General features: G+C 40.2%; 1 protein-coding gene across 2 annotated transcripts in view; it reads left to right on the top strand.

The window, feature by feature from the left end:
• Positions 1–18,496, top strand: part of LOC107380177 (rho GTPase-activating protein 42) — a 185,969-nt gene that overhangs the window by 152,769 nt on the left and 14,704 nt on the right. Inside the window, exons 5-15 of one of the 2 annotated variants that reach the window (XM_015951287.3) lie at positions 6,926–7,027; positions 7,341–7,451; positions 11,008–11,112; positions 11,732–11,861; positions 12,201–12,301; positions 13,528–13,637; positions 14,002–14,058; positions 16,923–17,001; positions 17,268–17,307; positions 17,618–17,680; positions 17,793–17,867. In XM_015951287.3, the coding sequence (XP_015806773.3) occupies positions 6,926–7,027; positions 7,341–7,451; positions 11,008–11,112; positions 11,732–11,861; positions 12,201–12,301; positions 13,528–13,637; positions 14,002–14,058; positions 16,923–17,001; positions 17,268–17,307; positions 17,618–17,680; positions 17,793–17,867 (973 nt within the window). The remainder of the gene's footprint in view (positions 1–6,925; positions 7,028–7,340; positions 7,452–11,007; positions 11,113–11,731; positions 11,862–12,200; positions 12,302–13,527; positions 13,638–14,001; positions 14,059–16,922; positions 17,002–17,267; positions 17,308–17,617; positions 17,681–17,792; positions 17,868–18,496) is intronic. The other variant, XM_015951288.3, reaches the window with a different exon arrangement.

Here is an 18,496-nt window from a genome sequence, read left to right as displayed (position 1 = left end):
CCGATAACGGCCCACCCCTAGTTTAGGTATTTGCCCTCCTCTGTTTCTGTTTTCCCAGTTAGATTATTAGATTCACCTGTCTTCCCTCCAGGCCTCACTCCACACACCTGCTGCCATTTTCCCTAATTACTCCTCCCTGTTGTATATAAGCCCTGTCTTGTCTCTGTCTTGTGTCGGTCCATTGATTGTAATTCTGTCAGTCTCGTCTCTCTTGGATTATTAGGGTTTTTTGGTCTTCTCGAGTTCTCTAAGGTTTTTGGATTTCCAGATCGTTCTCTGGTTTTTGGATTTTGGCTCCCAGCCTTGGATTTACTTTGTTTTTGGCTCACCTTTAAATAAAGGATTTCACTTAACCTTCATCCCTGCCTCGTGTCATCCTGGGTACTGCATTTTGGGTCCTACCAACTCCGAACGTGACAAGTTGGTGATAAATGGTTTGAGGTACCTTGTCAAAAAAATGTCCGCCCTGCGACTGGGAGATCGGAGTTCAAATCCCAGTTGGGCCATACCAAAGACTTTAAAAATGGAACCCAATGCCTCCCAGCTTGACACAGCTTTAAGGGGTTGGATTGGGGGTTAAACCACCAAATAGCTCCCGAGCGCGGCCACTGCTGCAGCTCACCGCTCCCCACGGGGATGGATCAAATGTGGATATGAATTTCACTCGAGTGTGGCGGATTAATGGGACTTTACCTTTAATGATTTTTTCTCCTCATGAAAATAGTTATTACTAAAGTTAAAGCAGTGTTTCTGTTTAGTTGTTCACTTTGAGGACTAGTTTGTTATTTAACTGTCAGTGAACAATATTTGTTGTAAAAGTAATAAAATAAATATGAACACATTAAGGTCAATGGGGAAAGGCTTATGAAAAATCTCTATCTTAGCTTTGTGTTGCAGGCTAAATGAATCTTTTGTTGTTTTTATAGATTTCTCATCTTATTAAATCCCCTTCTCTGTAAAGGAGAAACACCATTAAAGCAGACTTTCAGATAATGGGTACTTATTGTCTTGATGGTCAGAATTTCACAAAGCAACAGACCTTCAAACATTAAATACGCCATAAAAGAACGGGAGAATCAATTGGCTAAGAAAAGAGTATGGAATTAGTGTTGAGTCAAGAGAATGCATACGTTATACACGATGTTGCGAGATATTTTGAATGAAAAATTGACAGATTTGTGATAAAACATATTAGAACATTTGTTTTCATCTCTTGATTCATATTTTGGTTATTTGACATTGATAATTAATCATTATTTTGTGTTCTCCCATTATTTCTTGGACATGTATATAAAAGCGTATGTTCAGTAAACATCAATTGTTGCACAAAGGCAATATTCTCAGCTGAGAACCAATGAATTGCACCAGATTTAGCTACAAATGTATTTCCATGACTTTTCCCTTGGTAGCAACCAACCATAACATAATCTATTAGATTCCTGTTACTTTTACCAGCAGAAAGAAATAAAAGCGATCGACACAATGTCTTCATGAAATCATTTTAAACAATCAGCTATCAGGAGTAGCTTATTTTTTATTTTAACGCATGAAGTTCACAGAGAAACAGTTAATATGTGTTCTTTTTGAGATGCAATCCGTCACTCTGAGTTTCATATGCAGGCCTAAATGTGAGAATAGTCTTCTATAGACGGGATAAATGCTCGGGTCAGGAAATGCCGGTCTCTTCTACATTGCAGGAAAATATTTGCATTCATAGACTCACCCACCTTGACTTGTGATCGCAGAAGGCTTTTGTTGATTAACCCATCCTTTCCACCCGCTGCAAGAGCATTGTGAAACAGCCACAAAATGTGCTTCGCAGCAATTAGCCGTCGTTATAATAGACGGGTTCTTTTCCACCGGCAGAAACTTCTGTTTGTACATTTCGAGGTGAATATTTTTTTTTTTTTTTTACTGCGCTACAATTCCAAAAACATATCAAACTCTGCGGTTCAGATCGGGCCAGACAGGAAGTCAAGCATGAAAACATCTGGAAACTGTCAAAATAAAAGTCACATGCAGATTTCCAGTTGTTTAATTAATAATAAGTAATTTCCTGTGAAACCTCCATAGCCAAAGTTAGCAGAACATAAAGTAAACCACGCACCTTGCTGGACACATGCAGCTTTCTTGTTATTGCGTGAACTTCTGAAATCACGTGTAGTGTTGCGTTTGTCTCGTAATTTTGTAACCTCATGGGACAAGTTGTTCGTAATGCTTTTGCTCCTGTTTCACGTTTGAAACTCTCCCGGAAGCCTTCATTATGTTACACACCACTCATGTGTCTTGTGCAGAGGAGGGGTTAAGCCTAGAGCACACCGGAGGCAGACGCACCGTGTTGCGCCGTTATTTTAAATAGAAGCCATTATAGTTAATGAGAGTGACTACATGGGGAGATGTGCTGCACCAAAGCACTGAAGATAGGCGCCAGCTCCATCTCAAGCCATATTTGTTAGTCATATCTGTTAACAACATTGTGGAGTACTTTACAACAGACATTATGATGCAGAACGGCTTTACGGCACAAACCCAACCGCAGTTTAATTAACTTTAAAGTTCTATTGATCTTTAAATATTCTAATAATTAGCGTACTTACCCATTTTTAATGAAGTCGAGTCTCACAAAACACGACGGCAAGTCTGATCACGTTGAAACAATAGAGTCACTTCTCGCTTCCTGTTTCCAAGTCCTGCTGGATGTCATGACTATCACGCAACTTTCCAAGAAGCGCTCAGCAGCGTGTCCTGTGTGACAACTTGACTTCTCAAAACCGCAGGCATGGCGCGTCTGCCTCCGGTGTGCCCCGGGCTTTAGCGTTTAGAAGACAGCAGAGCAGGTTCCAGCTATAGAAGCTAACCGTTAACATTAGCAGGTCCACAACATGGTGGAACACTTTCAGACTTGATCTATTTGTGGAGATAAAACATCAACATTGCATTTTTTACCTAAGAAAGAAGAGTGAATGGAGGCAGTGGAAGAGTTGAGTTGCTGTTAGCCAATCAGAGGCTAAACATTAACTCATTCGCTGCCAGCCGTCTCCTGATCGGTAAAGCCCTTCGCTGCCAGCATTTCTCACCGTTTTTACTGTTTTTTTAAGAGTCACAGAACGTTGCGCGCTGGGATGATGTCAACGCCAAAACCACCTAAACTAAGCGGAGACTCACCACTTACTTCAGGAAGAATCCGCACATTTTGAGCTTTATCCGTTATTTCATAATTCGTTGCTGCATTGTGATCGGCAGAAGCTTTTCCGGTTCGCGCCTCACTTTTTTTACAGCAGCAGCCCAAAACAATCTCCTAACACATGGATCTTCTGCTTCCTGATCACGTGACGTGACGTATGCGGATGAAGATCAGCTTTAGAGCTGAGATGTTTGTTCTCACAGTGTGGGGGCTTGTTCCGATGCCCACATAATAAAACTATGCAAATGACGACTTTAATCGTCATTTGGCAGTGAACGGTTGGATTTAAAATGACGACGTTAGTCGTCAATGGCAGTGAATGAGTTAAGATATCATAGATTTTAATGAGTAAAACTTCAAATTTGTCCATTTTCCGCCCCTCGCTTCTCTGATTAACAGAAACAGGAGCACCAGAGTTTATTTTTGTTTTGTTTTTTTTACAAAAAATGATTCACAAAGTATTCATTCATACTAGAGACCACAGCAGATTTGCTTTAAAAACTATTGAATGAGAGCTTTAATAATTTCTTCCAGCGTTTTCTCTCCTTTGACACGGAAGTGACTCTGAATACCAGACTGAGCAGCTTTGTTTCCGGCCAGCTCCCCTTCAAGGTGAACTCCTTGGCTTTCCTCGATTCCTCCAGGCTTTAATAAAGACACATCTCTGTGAAAATAATCAGTAATAATGAAACAAACGCAGAGCTAGTCAAAGTTCATTTTAATATTTTATCTTTGACCTTCAAAGCTTAACTGAATAGTGAATTTACTAAAATGAGTTAGCATTATTAAATTGGTTGGACGGACAGGCTTAATTTAGGTATTAAATAAACGTAGGTGGTTGATTCAAGCTTTGTTGAGATTTTTAAGCTGCTTGTTGAAGAATATATGATCTCTTCTTGACAGAGAGAAGCCAAAGACATCCCCGATAGACGACGGTGTCGACCAACATTCCTGCAGAACTTTTCAAAGATTTTCCTTTCACAAGTCATAATAGAAATGAGATTTCTGAAGATTTATTTCATGGAGAAAGCCGTCTTTTTTCGTGCAGCCTAAGAGTCCGTCAGAGATCAAAGACAAAATGGAATATCAACCAAAGCATGTATTTTATATTTAGCATTTAAATATTTTCTAACTTCTGATTTTAATCCAGAAACTCTGCGGATAAAAGCTAAATTTTAGACTAAAGGGTTTATAAGAAAGAATATAAATGTGATTTATTTAGAGACCTGGGTATTTGTTTTTGAATTCTTCCAAAGCAGATGTTTGTAATTAGTTATTACTAATTGGCTGACCTCTTCCTGTTTGTTACATCTTCCCAGAAATTAGGATTTAGAAGTAGAGGAAGCTTTTTTTTTCTTGTCTTTTTAGCAAAGCATCAGAAATCAAATTGAGGGCTTGTGTCCATCTTGTCCATTTCAGAACAGCTGAGCATCAAAATAATTCATCTTTTGCCATTGTCTCGCCTCTCTGGACCCATACTTAAATTAGCTGCCTCTAATGAGCTCATGGAGAAAGGTGGCAGACTGCTCGATTTCATGCCACCGCTCAGAGAATCCATTGTTAATGAAAATGCGGCGAAATGTGCTGCTGATAATGTCTGCATTAGGTGTGAAACCAAAAATATTAGATTGTGTCAGATAAATCTGATATATGTGGTTGTTTTCTATAAAAATGAACCTTATTCTTTTCCCTTTGCTGCTTAGACCCGTTAGAAGGCTTAGAAATGACAGCCCGAGGCTTGTTAGGGCCATTGCTCTAACTTGCAGAGTGCACATATTCTTCCTGCAGTCTTTGTGTACTGATTTCTATAAAACACACACAATGACCAGAAAAATAAGGGTGTGTTGTGTTTTTCTTCAAGAGTTCAGAAATTAACAAAGATCCCGCCACCGTGCAGCCTCCATTAAAGCCCTCCTAACGACAGCATGTGGCTCCACCCGTTGGAAATTCCACTACAGAACAATCTGCATCTGAGCATTTTCCTGTTGCATCTGATTTATTCATGACTGAGTACAGAGCAATCAGGTGAGAAAATCTCCCATGCGATAGGTTCATGTGCACCGCCGAGTGCTTTCGTTCTATCCAGCTTGATGATCAGTCTCCGGCGCTGGCATCGGGTGGTGTCAAAGAAAGCTGCCTCTTTTGGGTCGGACTCCACTCACAGCCAGACCCTTCGTCCCACATTTCTGGCTTTAAAGTTGACACTTCCTGTTCAGTTTTTTAAATTGCATTTGCACATATTTTCTTCTGACTGCACAAACATTAAAAGAAGGTGCAGACGTGCAAACAAACCACCAAATACCTGGTGTTCTGCTAGGGTGTCATTACAGCTGGACCTGCTCATACACGTCCCGCTAGGATCAAAACACAGCTATACACCTTATCAGGCCGACTCGAGTTTACCGACTCACCTTCTGCTCGCTTTGTAAGTGAGAAAGAGACGCTCCAGATGTATGTTTTTTATTATTAGGGGATCTCTGGCATGCTCACACTGGTCAGATAGAGCCGAGAGATTCCTGCTGCAGCTCTTAATTTAAAGTGATTCCCAGTGTGTGTGTGTGTGTGGTGTGTGTGTTTTCCCGAGGGCTTTGGTAGGTCACATGCTCACCAAATAATGTCACATCACCAGCAGCCATGGGAGGAAATGAATAAATCTCTCTGGAAAACATGTTTCCTGTCTGTGTGTTTTAATCACATTTTCATTTTTGCTGTTTTCTTTGTTTCATAAATGAAGCCTCCTCCAGAATGGATTTTTTTTTTTTTTTTTTTTTTTTTGGTCCTGAAAAGATCATTTCTGGGCTCGTCAACATGAGAGAAACAGAAAAAGATGCTGCTATAAGAAATGATGTATTGATTTCTTTGTGCTGTAGGTATGTCGCGGCATTGCTGTGTCTTGCTGCGGATTCCTCCGTTTAACTGCGGTGGGAGTTGTTGAGACAAAACACTATTTATATCAGGAGCTGGTAGATTAGACTTGCTAAATTTCAGGGCCATGGGAACAAAAACAAGCAGGCAGGATCTGGTTCTGGAGGCCATATCCTCACGCTTTGTCCACCCCCAACACAAAACCACGCCTGGCCTTTACATGGAGACAAAATGGGCATCAAGCAGGCAAAGCCCTTGTTTTCTTTCTTTTTTCTGATTTTGGAGGTCACTTTTGCAGACAAGACACATGAATGCCCTCATCCAGAGAGGACCTCTCTGCATGGGCAGAGCTTGATAAAGTTCCCACAAGTAGGATCTTTTTTCTTCCATGTAGAATCCCTGAGTCCATGTGCTCTATAGCTGGAAATCTGGCGTGAAAAGTCCCTTTTCTCAAACTTCTCTGTGATTGTTGAGCTCATTCCTGCAGGTGGACAGTTGTACACATCAGGGAAATGCAAACAGCATCCAGCCAGACCCCCTCTCTGAGCATAGCAGATGCATTATTCTGTTTATGATTTACAGCTCAGTATTTTTGATTTGAACTCACATCCTCAGCTGGAGCGCCGTATTGATCAAACATGGATGTGCTGACATTGTCGGCTTGTCATTACACGTGTCTTATGCCACTTTTTATGACCTACAATAATCTATTGACAGAATTTTAAATCAAAAGTGGCCGGCAGCATGTGGAAATGTTCTGCAGTGAGACCTCCACCTAGTGGTGATTCGTTTTCACGCCTCGGATCAAAGATGAGAGCTTCCCCTGATTCGTTTTGTTGTGTTTTATCTAACGTATAAGCCTTGTGTGTGTCTCAGGATGTAAAGAAGAAATTTGATAAGGAAACAGAGAAGTACTACTCCACACTTGAGAGACACCTCAACCTGTCGTCCAAGAAGAAAGAGGCGTATCTGCAGGAGGTAAAACCAAAGCAGATTTCTTCATCCTTACCTGTATTTGAAAAATGCTGTTTTATGGTCGACTGAGTGTGCCATTTTGTGTGTGTGTGTGTGTGTGTGTGTGTGTGTGTGTGTGTGTGTGTGTGTGTGTGTGTGTGTGTGTGTGTGTGTGTGTGTGTGTGTGTGTGTGTGTGTGTGTGCACTACTCTTTGTTCCTTGCTTCTCTCACCACTCACTGTTTCTGCATGGTTATGTAAGCATTAAGTCGGTCCTCTTCCCCAGGTTGACCCATGCCTTTAAAGCACTAATTCTTTTTTCCCTTTGTTCTCGTCAGGCCGACACACAGATTGATAAAGAGAGACAAGTCTTCTATGATGCATCACTTGAATATGTTTTCAAAATACAAGAAGTGCAGGAGAAGAAGAAATTTGAGTTTGTTGAACCAGTAAGTGCCAAAAGCACCTGAATGCACCAATTGTTCTATATGTTTCTGTTTTGCATTTTGCTTTGGTTTAAGGGACATCTTGTCAAAGCTGCATTGATTAGTTTGATTTTTCATCTTCATGTGGCTTCATTAAGGGACTTTTCAGACATTTTGAAATGAGTTTCTGTCCGTACCAATTTTAGATGCACTTCTGAACAGCCTTTGTTTAAAGAAGGAAAGTTTAGGTCCTGCAGGATTGATGAGCTAACAGCTAGTCTGGGTGACGTCTTAAAACAGCTTCGTTTTCATGAGATGCCATAGCCTAGAAATCTAGACTAACCATAGTGGCAAAAAAGACTCTGCTCTGCAGGTTGATCTAGCCACGCTACATCATAGAATCAAAAGGTCTACCATTGGTCCAGACAATTATTTAACTCAAATTTATAATCATCTTTTATTTGTTTTATGAAATGTTTGATCATTTTATGATTTCATGATTTTGTTGTTTTTATTTTAATTTATTTCAGTTTTGTTTAAGATCATTATCATTTTATGACCTAATATTTGTTTTGCACTTTCTGAGATAAGTACTGTATAAATAAAATGTACTTACTTGCATTACTTTGATCTGACCAATCACAGCGCTCTACGTTTGTAGAGAAACGTTGGGAACAGCGCTGGTGTGAAACGACTTTGGCATCAACTTTGGACGATTTACACTTGAGCTTTTCTTTGCGACACAAGCAAAGAGAGGTACTTAAGTTAATAATTTAGAAAAAGGATGTATTTGCTTCTTCATCAGTATGGCGGACTGGCTCGTTGACTAGTTTCAGTAGCCATGAATGCATCACGTTGTCCGTAGCTCTGATTGGTCCTAGCGTTGTCCAGTTGCGTGCAAAAACAGTTTGAAAGAAAATTGTGGACTCTGCCCCATGACTGAGTTCTGTCTATGGGTCATGGAAAGACTATATATATTTACATATATGAGATGGCATGACTGGTTAGAGATGTCATATTTTAAATTTTACGGCAATTTTACAAGGTTATTTACATGGAATTGTGCAGCAGTGGACATCCAGAGATCCTTTGAATGCAAAATAATATATAAAAATGGCTGCAATGTCTCTAAAATGTAATGTATATAAATTGAATTGCGAAGATTTTTTTGAGAATGGATTTGTAGCATCCCAAAAATTTCCCTTTGGACTGATGAGCTAACGGCTAGATCAAACCAGCCATCCCTAAGGTATACTGTTGTCTTATAAAAGCTCAAATATGCAAAACCTTTCATTATTTTACGTAAATTCTACCCAGTAAACAAGCTGTTTTACATTCATCTTTTGATAGAAATATTAAGTCATTTTCACACTGACTGACTCCTGGATGCATCATAATTTTGCTTCCACTGATGATCCTGAGAGATAAATAAGGAAACTGGATTTTTACTGGAAGTTTCACATCTAATTGCAGTGTACAGGGGCAGGAATCTTATAAGTTATACTTCATCCTACTCCCTTTCAAACTTTTCATATGTTAGTATATGTGCAAACTGATGCCTATAACATATAATGTTGTTTGTCTTGAATAAGTAATAGGTGTATTATTTTATTCAATTTCTTTTTTTCTTTTTTTCTTTTTTTAAATACATTTTTCAAAATCTTTCCTCAGTTCTGCTTGTGGGGTTTAAAACTGATGGTGATGTAGAGATATTTAAATGAGGTTTTAAAGCAGTAAATATACATTTTTTGCTCTTTCATCACAATTCCATCCCTCACCGACAGCTTCCTAGATGAAGTAACTTTTAACATTTTCGCTGCAAAAGTAAGAAAAGAATATTAAACCCTCTTGGTGTTTAACGCTTAGAAACGTGAGATGGGATCAAAGTGTCTGTTTTAAAGGCTCTTTCTCCCATTTGTTTACATCCACTGGCACCTTCCCCTGTAACCCGGGCCAGAAATGCAAATCTCCCGCCTGCAGGTAGCGGTGGAGGAAAATGACAGGGCTCAGCCTTTCCTGTGATGAATCCGGGCACAGATAAGGTGCTTCATCCTTGTTCATTTGATATACCAAACCTCAGCCCGGAAATCAAATCAGTGGTTGCGTCGGCAGGATTTGACTGAGTGCACCTGTGCGTTTGTGGGATCCTCTGTGCTCCAGATGAGATCAGTTTTTTCCTCCAGCTACACTACCGGGGCTTTTTCCCCTACAACAGTCAAGGATGTTTGTGTGTTATACAGAAAGTAAGATCAATATCTGTCAGCTCTAAAGCAGAGATTCTCATAGTGATGCATAAAACGTGTTTCTTAAATACTAACGGTCATTCTGAGTTTCACATTCAGGCTGAACATGAAACATTCTACCCGTAATTCCTCCATTAGCCAGTGGTAGAAATTAGGAAACGCCTGGGTCAGAAAAAGCCACTAAGGTCAAAAGGGAAATATTTCCATTCATGGACTCACCCATCTTAGCTTCTGACGGGAAAAGATGCTGTCGATTTAGCTTCCAGGAGAGAGCAGAGTGCGCCTCGGCTAGCAGAAGCTAACCATTAGCATTAGAAACTCCTCAGCATGGCAGAACTCTCTAGACTTTTTTTTTTTTGGAGATAAAACATCAGTGATGCATTTTTACCCAAGAAAGAAAAGTGAACAGAGGCAGTGGAAGGGTTGCATTGCTGTTAGCCAATCAGAAGCGGTTTGTTTACATGTGGTGAATATTAATGAGCATGACTCCACCTCCTCCCGCTAACTTCTGCTGCTTGAAACAAGAGTGCCAGAGGTTTCTTTCTACAGAAAACAGCTCACAAGACATTTATCTAAACTGGAGAGCACGGCTGATGTAGTGAAAAAATGAGTGAATGCTCAGTTTAATGCAGTTTCATGAAAGGAAATGTCTAATTCAATCATTCAAATTAGACTGAGAGACCATCTAAAGGCTCAGGAACCCCTTTGCAGGTGTTTTGGATTCATTAGCTGATTAGAGTTTGACATTGTGAGCTTAGGATATTCAGCCTTTTCACAATATTCTAATTGTCTGAGATTTTGAATGTGGGGTTTTCATGAGCTTTAAGCCGTAGCCATCACAGTTATAACAAATTAAGGCTTGAAATTTCTGGCTTTATGTGTAATGAGTGTATCTCTTATATTAGTTTCACCTTTTAGGTTGAATTGCCGACATAAGTGACCTTTTGCACTGAATTATCGTTTTCGAGTTTCACCTGTAGATTGGTGTTTGGAGAAGGAGATTTGTTCTGGCCAGGTTGTCCCAGTCCCAATATTACTACCAGTTTTGGAGGTTATAAAATAAATGAAAGCTATTTTTGAGTGTAAATAGACATATTCATCATTTCAAGTTTATTGTTTATATCACTTGGTGGTGATGTGTTATATACTTTAAATCACAATTATATAAAATTGCCCCCTTGAAAATTTCCGATTTTCAAATATAAGATTATCTGACAATTCTTTCATTCTGGCATGGTAAAAGTTTTTAACACTTGTAAAATGTGACGGTTTTGTGTGACCCACTCATTGATCGCTGATGCATTTCACCTCACCTGTGAATATTGTCCCTTTTCCAGCTCCTGGCCTTTCTCCAGGGTTTGTTTACATTCTACCACGAAGGATATGAGCTGGCTCATGAATTTGAACCGTACAAACAGCAGCTGCAGTTCAACCTACAGAACGTAAGTCTCAACACCTCAAGGGCTGTATGCAAAGGCAGCCAGCCACGTAATCAGATTCTGCAGCTTATCATAGCGCGATATAACAAGTGGAGTTTCTGCTGTGTGATTGCACACAGGATAGATGCTTTTTTTTTTTTTTGGTGCAGCGTTGCAGGCTGTTACTGCGGGCCATTTAAAGGCGCTGTGTCAAAAAACACTTAAGAGTTAAACATAAAACTGCAGCTACTGCCATGCCCCCTGCTTCCATCACTGTGACCTCGGTGCTTTCAGCCTGAGGCGCCAAATTTTTCCCTGACCCAAAATGTCAGTGGCACTGCTCTGACAGTTTTCCCTCCACATCCCTCCCTTCATGTCTCAATGCAGTGAGGACAAATAGGAAAGTGGAAAAGGTGAGGCTGTCTCAGCGTTCCTCTTTAAGCCTCACGTTGACCTTTATGACTCCTTTTTTTTTTTTTACTCCGATGATCGATTAAATCAATAAATGTTCCTACGTGTTAATAAATGGGGTTTTTATTGTAATTTTGTCATTTTTTTATGAATCTTCTTTAAAATTCAGGCATCTTTCATGCTTATAATGAATACAGCAATAATAGCAACATTGTTTTTTTTTTCCATTTAGACGCGAAACAACTTTGTGAGCACCAAGCAGGAAGTGGAGAAGCTGATGAACAGGATAAGGTCTGCAGATCAGGACTACAAACCCCCCGGCCAGTGGACGATGGAGGGCTTCCTGTTTGTCCAGGAGAAACGTGAGTCTTCCCATCAGAGCTCCCGTCCTTACAGGCTCGCTCGCTCCCACTTCAATTAGAGCAAGGTTTTACATCCATCACCATAAACGTCTGGAGCTCTCCCCGGCCTCGTCAGAGGAGATCCTCCAGCGCAAAGCTCATAATTCGTCTTGGATTCACTTTGATGTGCTCTCAGATGTTTGTTAGGGGTGTAGCCGCAAATAATAGATTTCTATCTGCAGTAATAAACAACGTTTGATTCACGGCGCTTTAATTGAGCATTGATTTTTCAGAAGTCTGTCCAGGAGCTTGTGATTCTGAGTGAAGCGGTTCGAGCTGAACTTCTGTTTTCCGTCCCAGGCCCTCTGGGATGCGCGTGGACGCGTCACTACTGCACGTACGAGAAAGGCAGCAAGACCTTCACCATGATCAACACCGAGAACAAGTCGGCTGGGAAACAGGTAGTTCAGCTTTGCTTTTCCCTGCTTGTAGATATACACGATAAAAAGCTGAGCGAACCACAGAAGAAAAAAAGAAGCGTAATCTGTGTGGGTGAAACAAAGAGCCTGCTTGTTTCTACCCCCCTGAGGGAGGGGGAAAAAAAGGAAAACTGTCGAAGTTACTGAACTGGCACGGAAAACAAAAGACTTGTTAACACGAGGCGGACTGAAAAAAAAATTGCAAAGATGACAAGATCCACAAATAGCATAAAAGACTCGAGGAAATTAAAAAATATCTTAACAGAAATCTTGATGGTGATTTGTACTTTTTCTTATTTAATTTATCGGATATTCTAGGTCAGGGGTGTCAAAGGTATGGTTTGGAGGCCAAACCAGGCCCGCTAAGGGGTTTAATGCGGCCGGCTGGATCACTCAAAAAAATCCATAAAAAGATTAATTCAAAATTCTTAATAAAATGCTATTTCCACCCCACCCCCCCACCCACCCCCACTCCACTGTGTGAGTCAGGTAGAAGGACTAATGCTCAGACCATTGATTGTTTATATAATGGACAAACCCCACCACCTGTAGTTTTCTGAAAAGCTGAATCAAAGCCCAGTAGGCAGTTTCCACCACCGTCATCTTGACCACGTCACACGTCTCGTCACTCCCATAAAATACATAAATGGGGCTGAGAGCTGGGCTGTTAGGGTGGGGGCTGATGATTGACACCTGTGTAGCTAAGAGCTAACTGAGCTAACCAAAGCTAACGGGGTTTAGGAGTCTCTTTTAAACCACCGTTGAGCGACTCTGCTACCTGCTGCCATCTAGGCTGTAACACTTTAACGTGAGGCTGAGGCTGTCTGGAGCAAGCCGCCAATGCTAGTCCTAACAGCTCATCTGCTACCTCTCAATCAAAAGGACTCTAACCTAAATAATCATAATATCAAGCTTTAATTACGTCTAAACAGATGAGTTACAAAAATGATGGTAAACTTGACCTATTGAACCTAAAATGTTTATTTCTGCTGTAAAAATGTTTTAACATGGGAGTCAATGGGAACTTGCTCCTTTCTGAAGCCAGCCCCTAGTGGATGAGTGGAGAACTGCAATTTCTGTCACTTTTGCGTTGGCTTCAGTTTTAGCAGTTGGAGTTTGCCCCTTGGCTATGAATGATTTGTGAGTTTTGTCTTTCTTTTTGTGTGTTTCTGTGTGTTTTGTGTGTATCTTTGTGTTTCTCTCTTCAGAACGGCCTTGTCCTGAGTCAGCCGGAGAAATTCCATCTCAAGTCGTGCATTCGGAGGAAAACAGACTCCATTGACAAGCGTTTCTGCTTCGATATTGAAGTGATGGAGAGGTCTGTGATGCTTAGCCTAAAAGGCATTGACTCAAAGCATTGGATAAAGTGTAAAATAGTCCATGATTTTTTGGAAAAGCACTGTATGAATACAAATTCAAGTTGTTCTCCGTCGTTTACCTCTAACTTTCGAAGATCAGCATGTGGATCGTTTTGTTCTCATGCATTATGTGTTTTCTTGGATTCGTACAAAAGCAGTTGAGGTTGGATTAACATCTATAGTGCCTCGATTCTTTTAGGGATTTGTTAGTCCTGTGCTCCGTTTGTGTCCTGCATGTCTTTTTATGTCCCTCTTTTGTCTGCAAGTCTCATATTTATCCCGTGTCCTTTTTAAGCCATTCTCTTTGTGCTCATGTCATTGTAGAAATGACATCTATCGTGGAACTCTTTTCAGACCGCTTCGGTTTTTCTGTAAAGTCCGGTATGTGAACTGATCAGAGAACAGATGCATGTGCTGCATGTGGCCACTCTAATCCAACGCTAATTGTTGCTGTTTGCCCTCTTTACCACTTCACTAAATCAGACACATATGTGAAAATTCACAATATCTTCTATCCTTTCTCCCAATAAGTCCCACTGCACTGTGAACTGAGAGACTCCAAGAGGTTCATGACCTCAGCTGAGTAAAAAGTCCTGATATGAGCTAATCACAAAGATCTATACCTCAGGTTATAGCTCTAGTTTCATGGTATCACGGCAACAAGCCCAGTTCTGCTAATCCCTGGTGAGCGTGGCTGAGCATGGACAGTAACTGTCGTTTATTTGCAGGACATCTCATTTATCTCACACTGCAATGCCCTGAGGTGCATCTTAACCATAAAACCGCCCCAGTCAGATTCACGCTCATCCATTCATCCTTATTAGAACACAAACATGTTGCCTCTGATTCTCTAAAATGCTAAAAATTAATGCAGATTATTTTCTTTGTGCAGATTTTTTTAAAGCTATTTTTTAAAGATTATAATCATTATCTTTGTTTGCTACATCCATTTTTGCCCCAGAGGCAGATTTTGTCTTTCTGTCTTGCTGCTGTGCTGAACTGAAGACAAAGTCCAAATCTGGTTTTCTTGTTCTTTCACATGAGCAAATTTAAAAAACCGACACAACCCTCATAATCAGTGGTTTTACCTAACTATCCATGCAAAATTAATCTGAAACAAACAAATTAGCTCCCTGAGCGGCCACTGTTTGGAAGAATAAAGTTTACTTTCTTTAGGACTGATCTGAGTTCAGTCAACACTATTCATGTATTCATATCAAACCTCATCTAACCTTAAATAAGCCAGATGGAGGATTAAGATTAGTACTTTCATTAAAAACATGACAGTTTTATTTCTTTATTAATGTTAGTCATATTACTGTCACAGACCAGACATTGTTCTTGTGTCTGAGGCTACTAAACAAGTTTTACTGTTGGAGCTAACCGTTCCCTGGGAATATTGCGTGGAGGAAGCCTATGGCAGGATGCTCTTCCAAGTATGCAGGACTGGTTAACGATTGTCAGCAGGTTGGTTGGAGAGCGAGGTGATACCTTTTGGAATGTGGATGCAGGGGCTTTAAGGCTAGATCCTTGGTTAGAGTGCATTAGAGCTGCCTTGGTATCAAGGGTGAGCTTAAAGTTTAAGTCCCATAGTCATCATCACACAATGGTGAAATTCATCTCCGCATTTGGCCCATCCCTATGGGGGGAGCGGTGAGCTGCAGCAGTGGCTGCGCTCGGGAACTATTTGGTGGTTTAACTCCCCCCAATCCAAGAAAGAAACCCAATCTAAGAAACGAGCCGTTTGCAGCACCACCGAAACAGACGAGAAGGTCTCTAGATGGCAGAAACATGGAGACATTGTAGTAAGCTAGGGTCTGATCAACCCTGGCTAGGTCACCACAAAGACAGTGTACGATGTTGAAAGACCCGAAACACTCAATGACTCCAGGAAACTATCACTGGTGATGTGTCCAGAGGCATCAGAGGATGTATTATAAACGTATATATTTACATTTAATTAAAAACCAGATTTAATAAAAAAGTATTATTAGAATTTTCTAATTCAATATTTATTTTTATTTTTTAATTATTAAAACAAAACTTTACTCTGCCGTCAAATTGACATGACATAATTTGTAATTATAAATATTTGTAAATACCACAGGTAGAGTTAGATGTAGCACTTCCTGTTCATCCATGGGTAAAAGCTGGCTGTAATTCTTACACATTTTTTGTTAAAATAACCACATTAACATGACAATAAATGATGTTTAAAGGTGTGGAACACTGGAAAACCTATTTAATTCCTGATTATAATCAGCCACTGTGACTTTTTCATGCAGGCTGAGCAGAAAAATGTTCCACTGCGTCAGCTTCTGATGGAAAATAGATTGTGAAAATCTAGGATTATAAAACCCTGACAGATCTACGTCACTCTGTCACTTTACATTCATGGAATCAATCATCTTGATTTGGGACGGGGAAGGTTGTTGTTCTTTTAGCGTCCAGGAAACAACAGAGAACATCTCAGCTAGTAGCAGCTAACTGTTAGCATTAGCAACTTCCCCACACTGCAGAACCTCCTCCACTTACGGTTATTTGTGGATACAAAACATCCACGTTGCAAGTCCGTGGTAGAGTCATGTTGCTGTTATCCAATCAGAGATGTCAAAATATAGGAATTAAGACTCTAAATCCTGATGTGGATCACTTCTTGTTCCTGGAAATGATGTTTCTCAACTGTTTCCCTGAACAGACAAAGCCATTCAGGAAGCCATCTACAGGTCAGACAATAATTATTCATAGCCTTTACACAAAAACACACTTAATAGCTTGAAAAAATATCTTTATTCTTCTACAGACTCAACATTTGTCATCTTTGGGATTTGATTGATTTTACCTCCTGATTGTAAGAAGCTGATAAGACTCCCTGCTCATACTGTACTAACTGCCACTACTGGGAAAGGAAGAAAATTCATTTGTTTCCAGTGTCATCAGTGTGTCGTGTGTGTTCAGCACACAGTTTTTTGTTTTGTAGCACAAGTAGATTACAATAGTTATGCATGTTGGGTGCAAAAGATGAATCACTAACATTCAGCTTGTGTGGCTTTTAACTGGGAGTAGATTGTGAAGCACAAAGCCGAGTGAAGACACAGTTTGAAGTCGAGCATTTTTGCACTGAAGCTATTTTTGTTCCACTAGTCCTTTTATAGTTGAATCAGTCAGTGTAAACATGGTCTGCACAGAGGGCCCCAAAGCAATGAGATCATACTGAGACCAGCTTTCCTGCTAAAACCTTCCAGGCACGGCGTCATGACACTGCAGGCGCTGTCGGAGTCCAACAGAAGACTGTGGCTGGAGGCCATGGATGGCAAGGAGCCGGTGAGCATCTCTGCATGTTAATCTTTCAAAGTTGTATTTTGTGCTGCCTGCATTCTGCCAGTGATGCTCTTTAATTGTTTCTTTGATCAATAAATCATGTGAAAACTGAATTATTTGTCACTGGCACCCTCTTCTGGTGACTGAATATGTTTTATTTAAGAAAACATGCTAAAAGAGCAGAAATCACTTCAAGTACTATGAAAAAAAAATTTATATACATTTTTTTCCCTAAAAAATTATTATTATTTTTTTTACATTTTCAACAGATTTACAACCTTCCAGTCATATTGAGCAAAAAAGAAGAAAGTAAGTGTTTCATTATGATCCTTCCGAACTTTATTATCAAATCAGTGTTCACAAACGATTGATGAAGCTCCAAACACACCGACAACAAGGAGGCTACTTTGTTACCTTTAGCTATCTGTGCTCATTAACACAATTATATGACATTCGCCCACTCGGCTGACACGCTGGAGCCTTCCAGCACCAGGGCTGGGTCTTATTAATCTTGTTAGTTTGAGCTTGGGCATAAGGGAAAGCTGATTATTCCTACATGATGTGTAGTTAACCCTGCTGCTAACGGACATGTCTAACCCGTGTCTGTGTTTTGTTGCAGCGTATCTTAACGATGCAGGCTTTAACTTTGTGAAGAAATGCATTGATCTGGTGGAGAAGAGAGGTGAGGCGTGGAAATGTTCCATGCATCAGATGAATGCAGCCTAGTCTCAGTTAACTGACATTTTCATTCCCTTACACTCCAGTGCTAACTTGTGTTTTGTAATGCCACATAGGCATCAACACCATGGGTCTGTACAGAATTGGAGGAGTCAACTCCAAAGTGCAGAAGCTGATGAGCACAGTGTTTTGTAAGTGGCTGAAATATAAAGGATTTTTTTGGAGGTGTGTTTTTGTGTGAATGTTATAAATAGGGGTGTGAGTTTGACATTACAGTAAGTACAATTAATTAATTTTTCTAAAAAGTCACAATTCACCCCCTTGAACCCAAGTACTGCCCAATTAGGGGCCAAAAAAGTTTAGCATCACAAGCCATGCCCTATATATTAATAAATATCATCACGTTGCACCTTTAACAACACGGCAGAGCCAGGGCTACAAGACCATACAACCTTTTTAACGTGCTCCAAACACAACTAACACTACAATTAAATGAATCACGACAAAGTGCTCTTCATGAAGAAAGAAAGAAAGAAAGAAAGAAAGAAAGAAAGAAAGAAAGAAAGAAAGAAAGAAGTAAACCTACTTTTTTACTGCTATTTTTTGTGGTTGGTAGAAGGCAGGCAGGCAGTAACTTTATCCATATGAACTTTATTACAGCAGGAGGGGCAAGCGTACATGCAGCATTCATCTTGTAACTCCCAGCAGAACTTCCTCTGACCTCTACACTACACCTCAATATATATTAGCAGTGCTCTGCTGCCACCTAGTGTTCAGTTCAGTACACAACATTTACAGTGTCCATTTACACACCATCAAT

Source organism: Nothobranchius furzeri, chromosome 13 (genome assembly GCF_043380555.1).
Source record: "Nothobranchius furzeri strain GRZ-AD chromosome 13, NfurGRZ-RIMD1, whole genome shotgun sequence".
In the NCBI taxonomy this organism is placed as follows: domain Eukaryota; kingdom Metazoa; phylum Chordata; class Actinopteri; order Cyprinodontiformes; family Nothobranchiidae; genus Nothobranchius; species Nothobranchius furzeri.
Note: the sequence above shows the minus strand (reverse complement) of the source record. Positions and strands in the feature narration are given on the sequence as shown.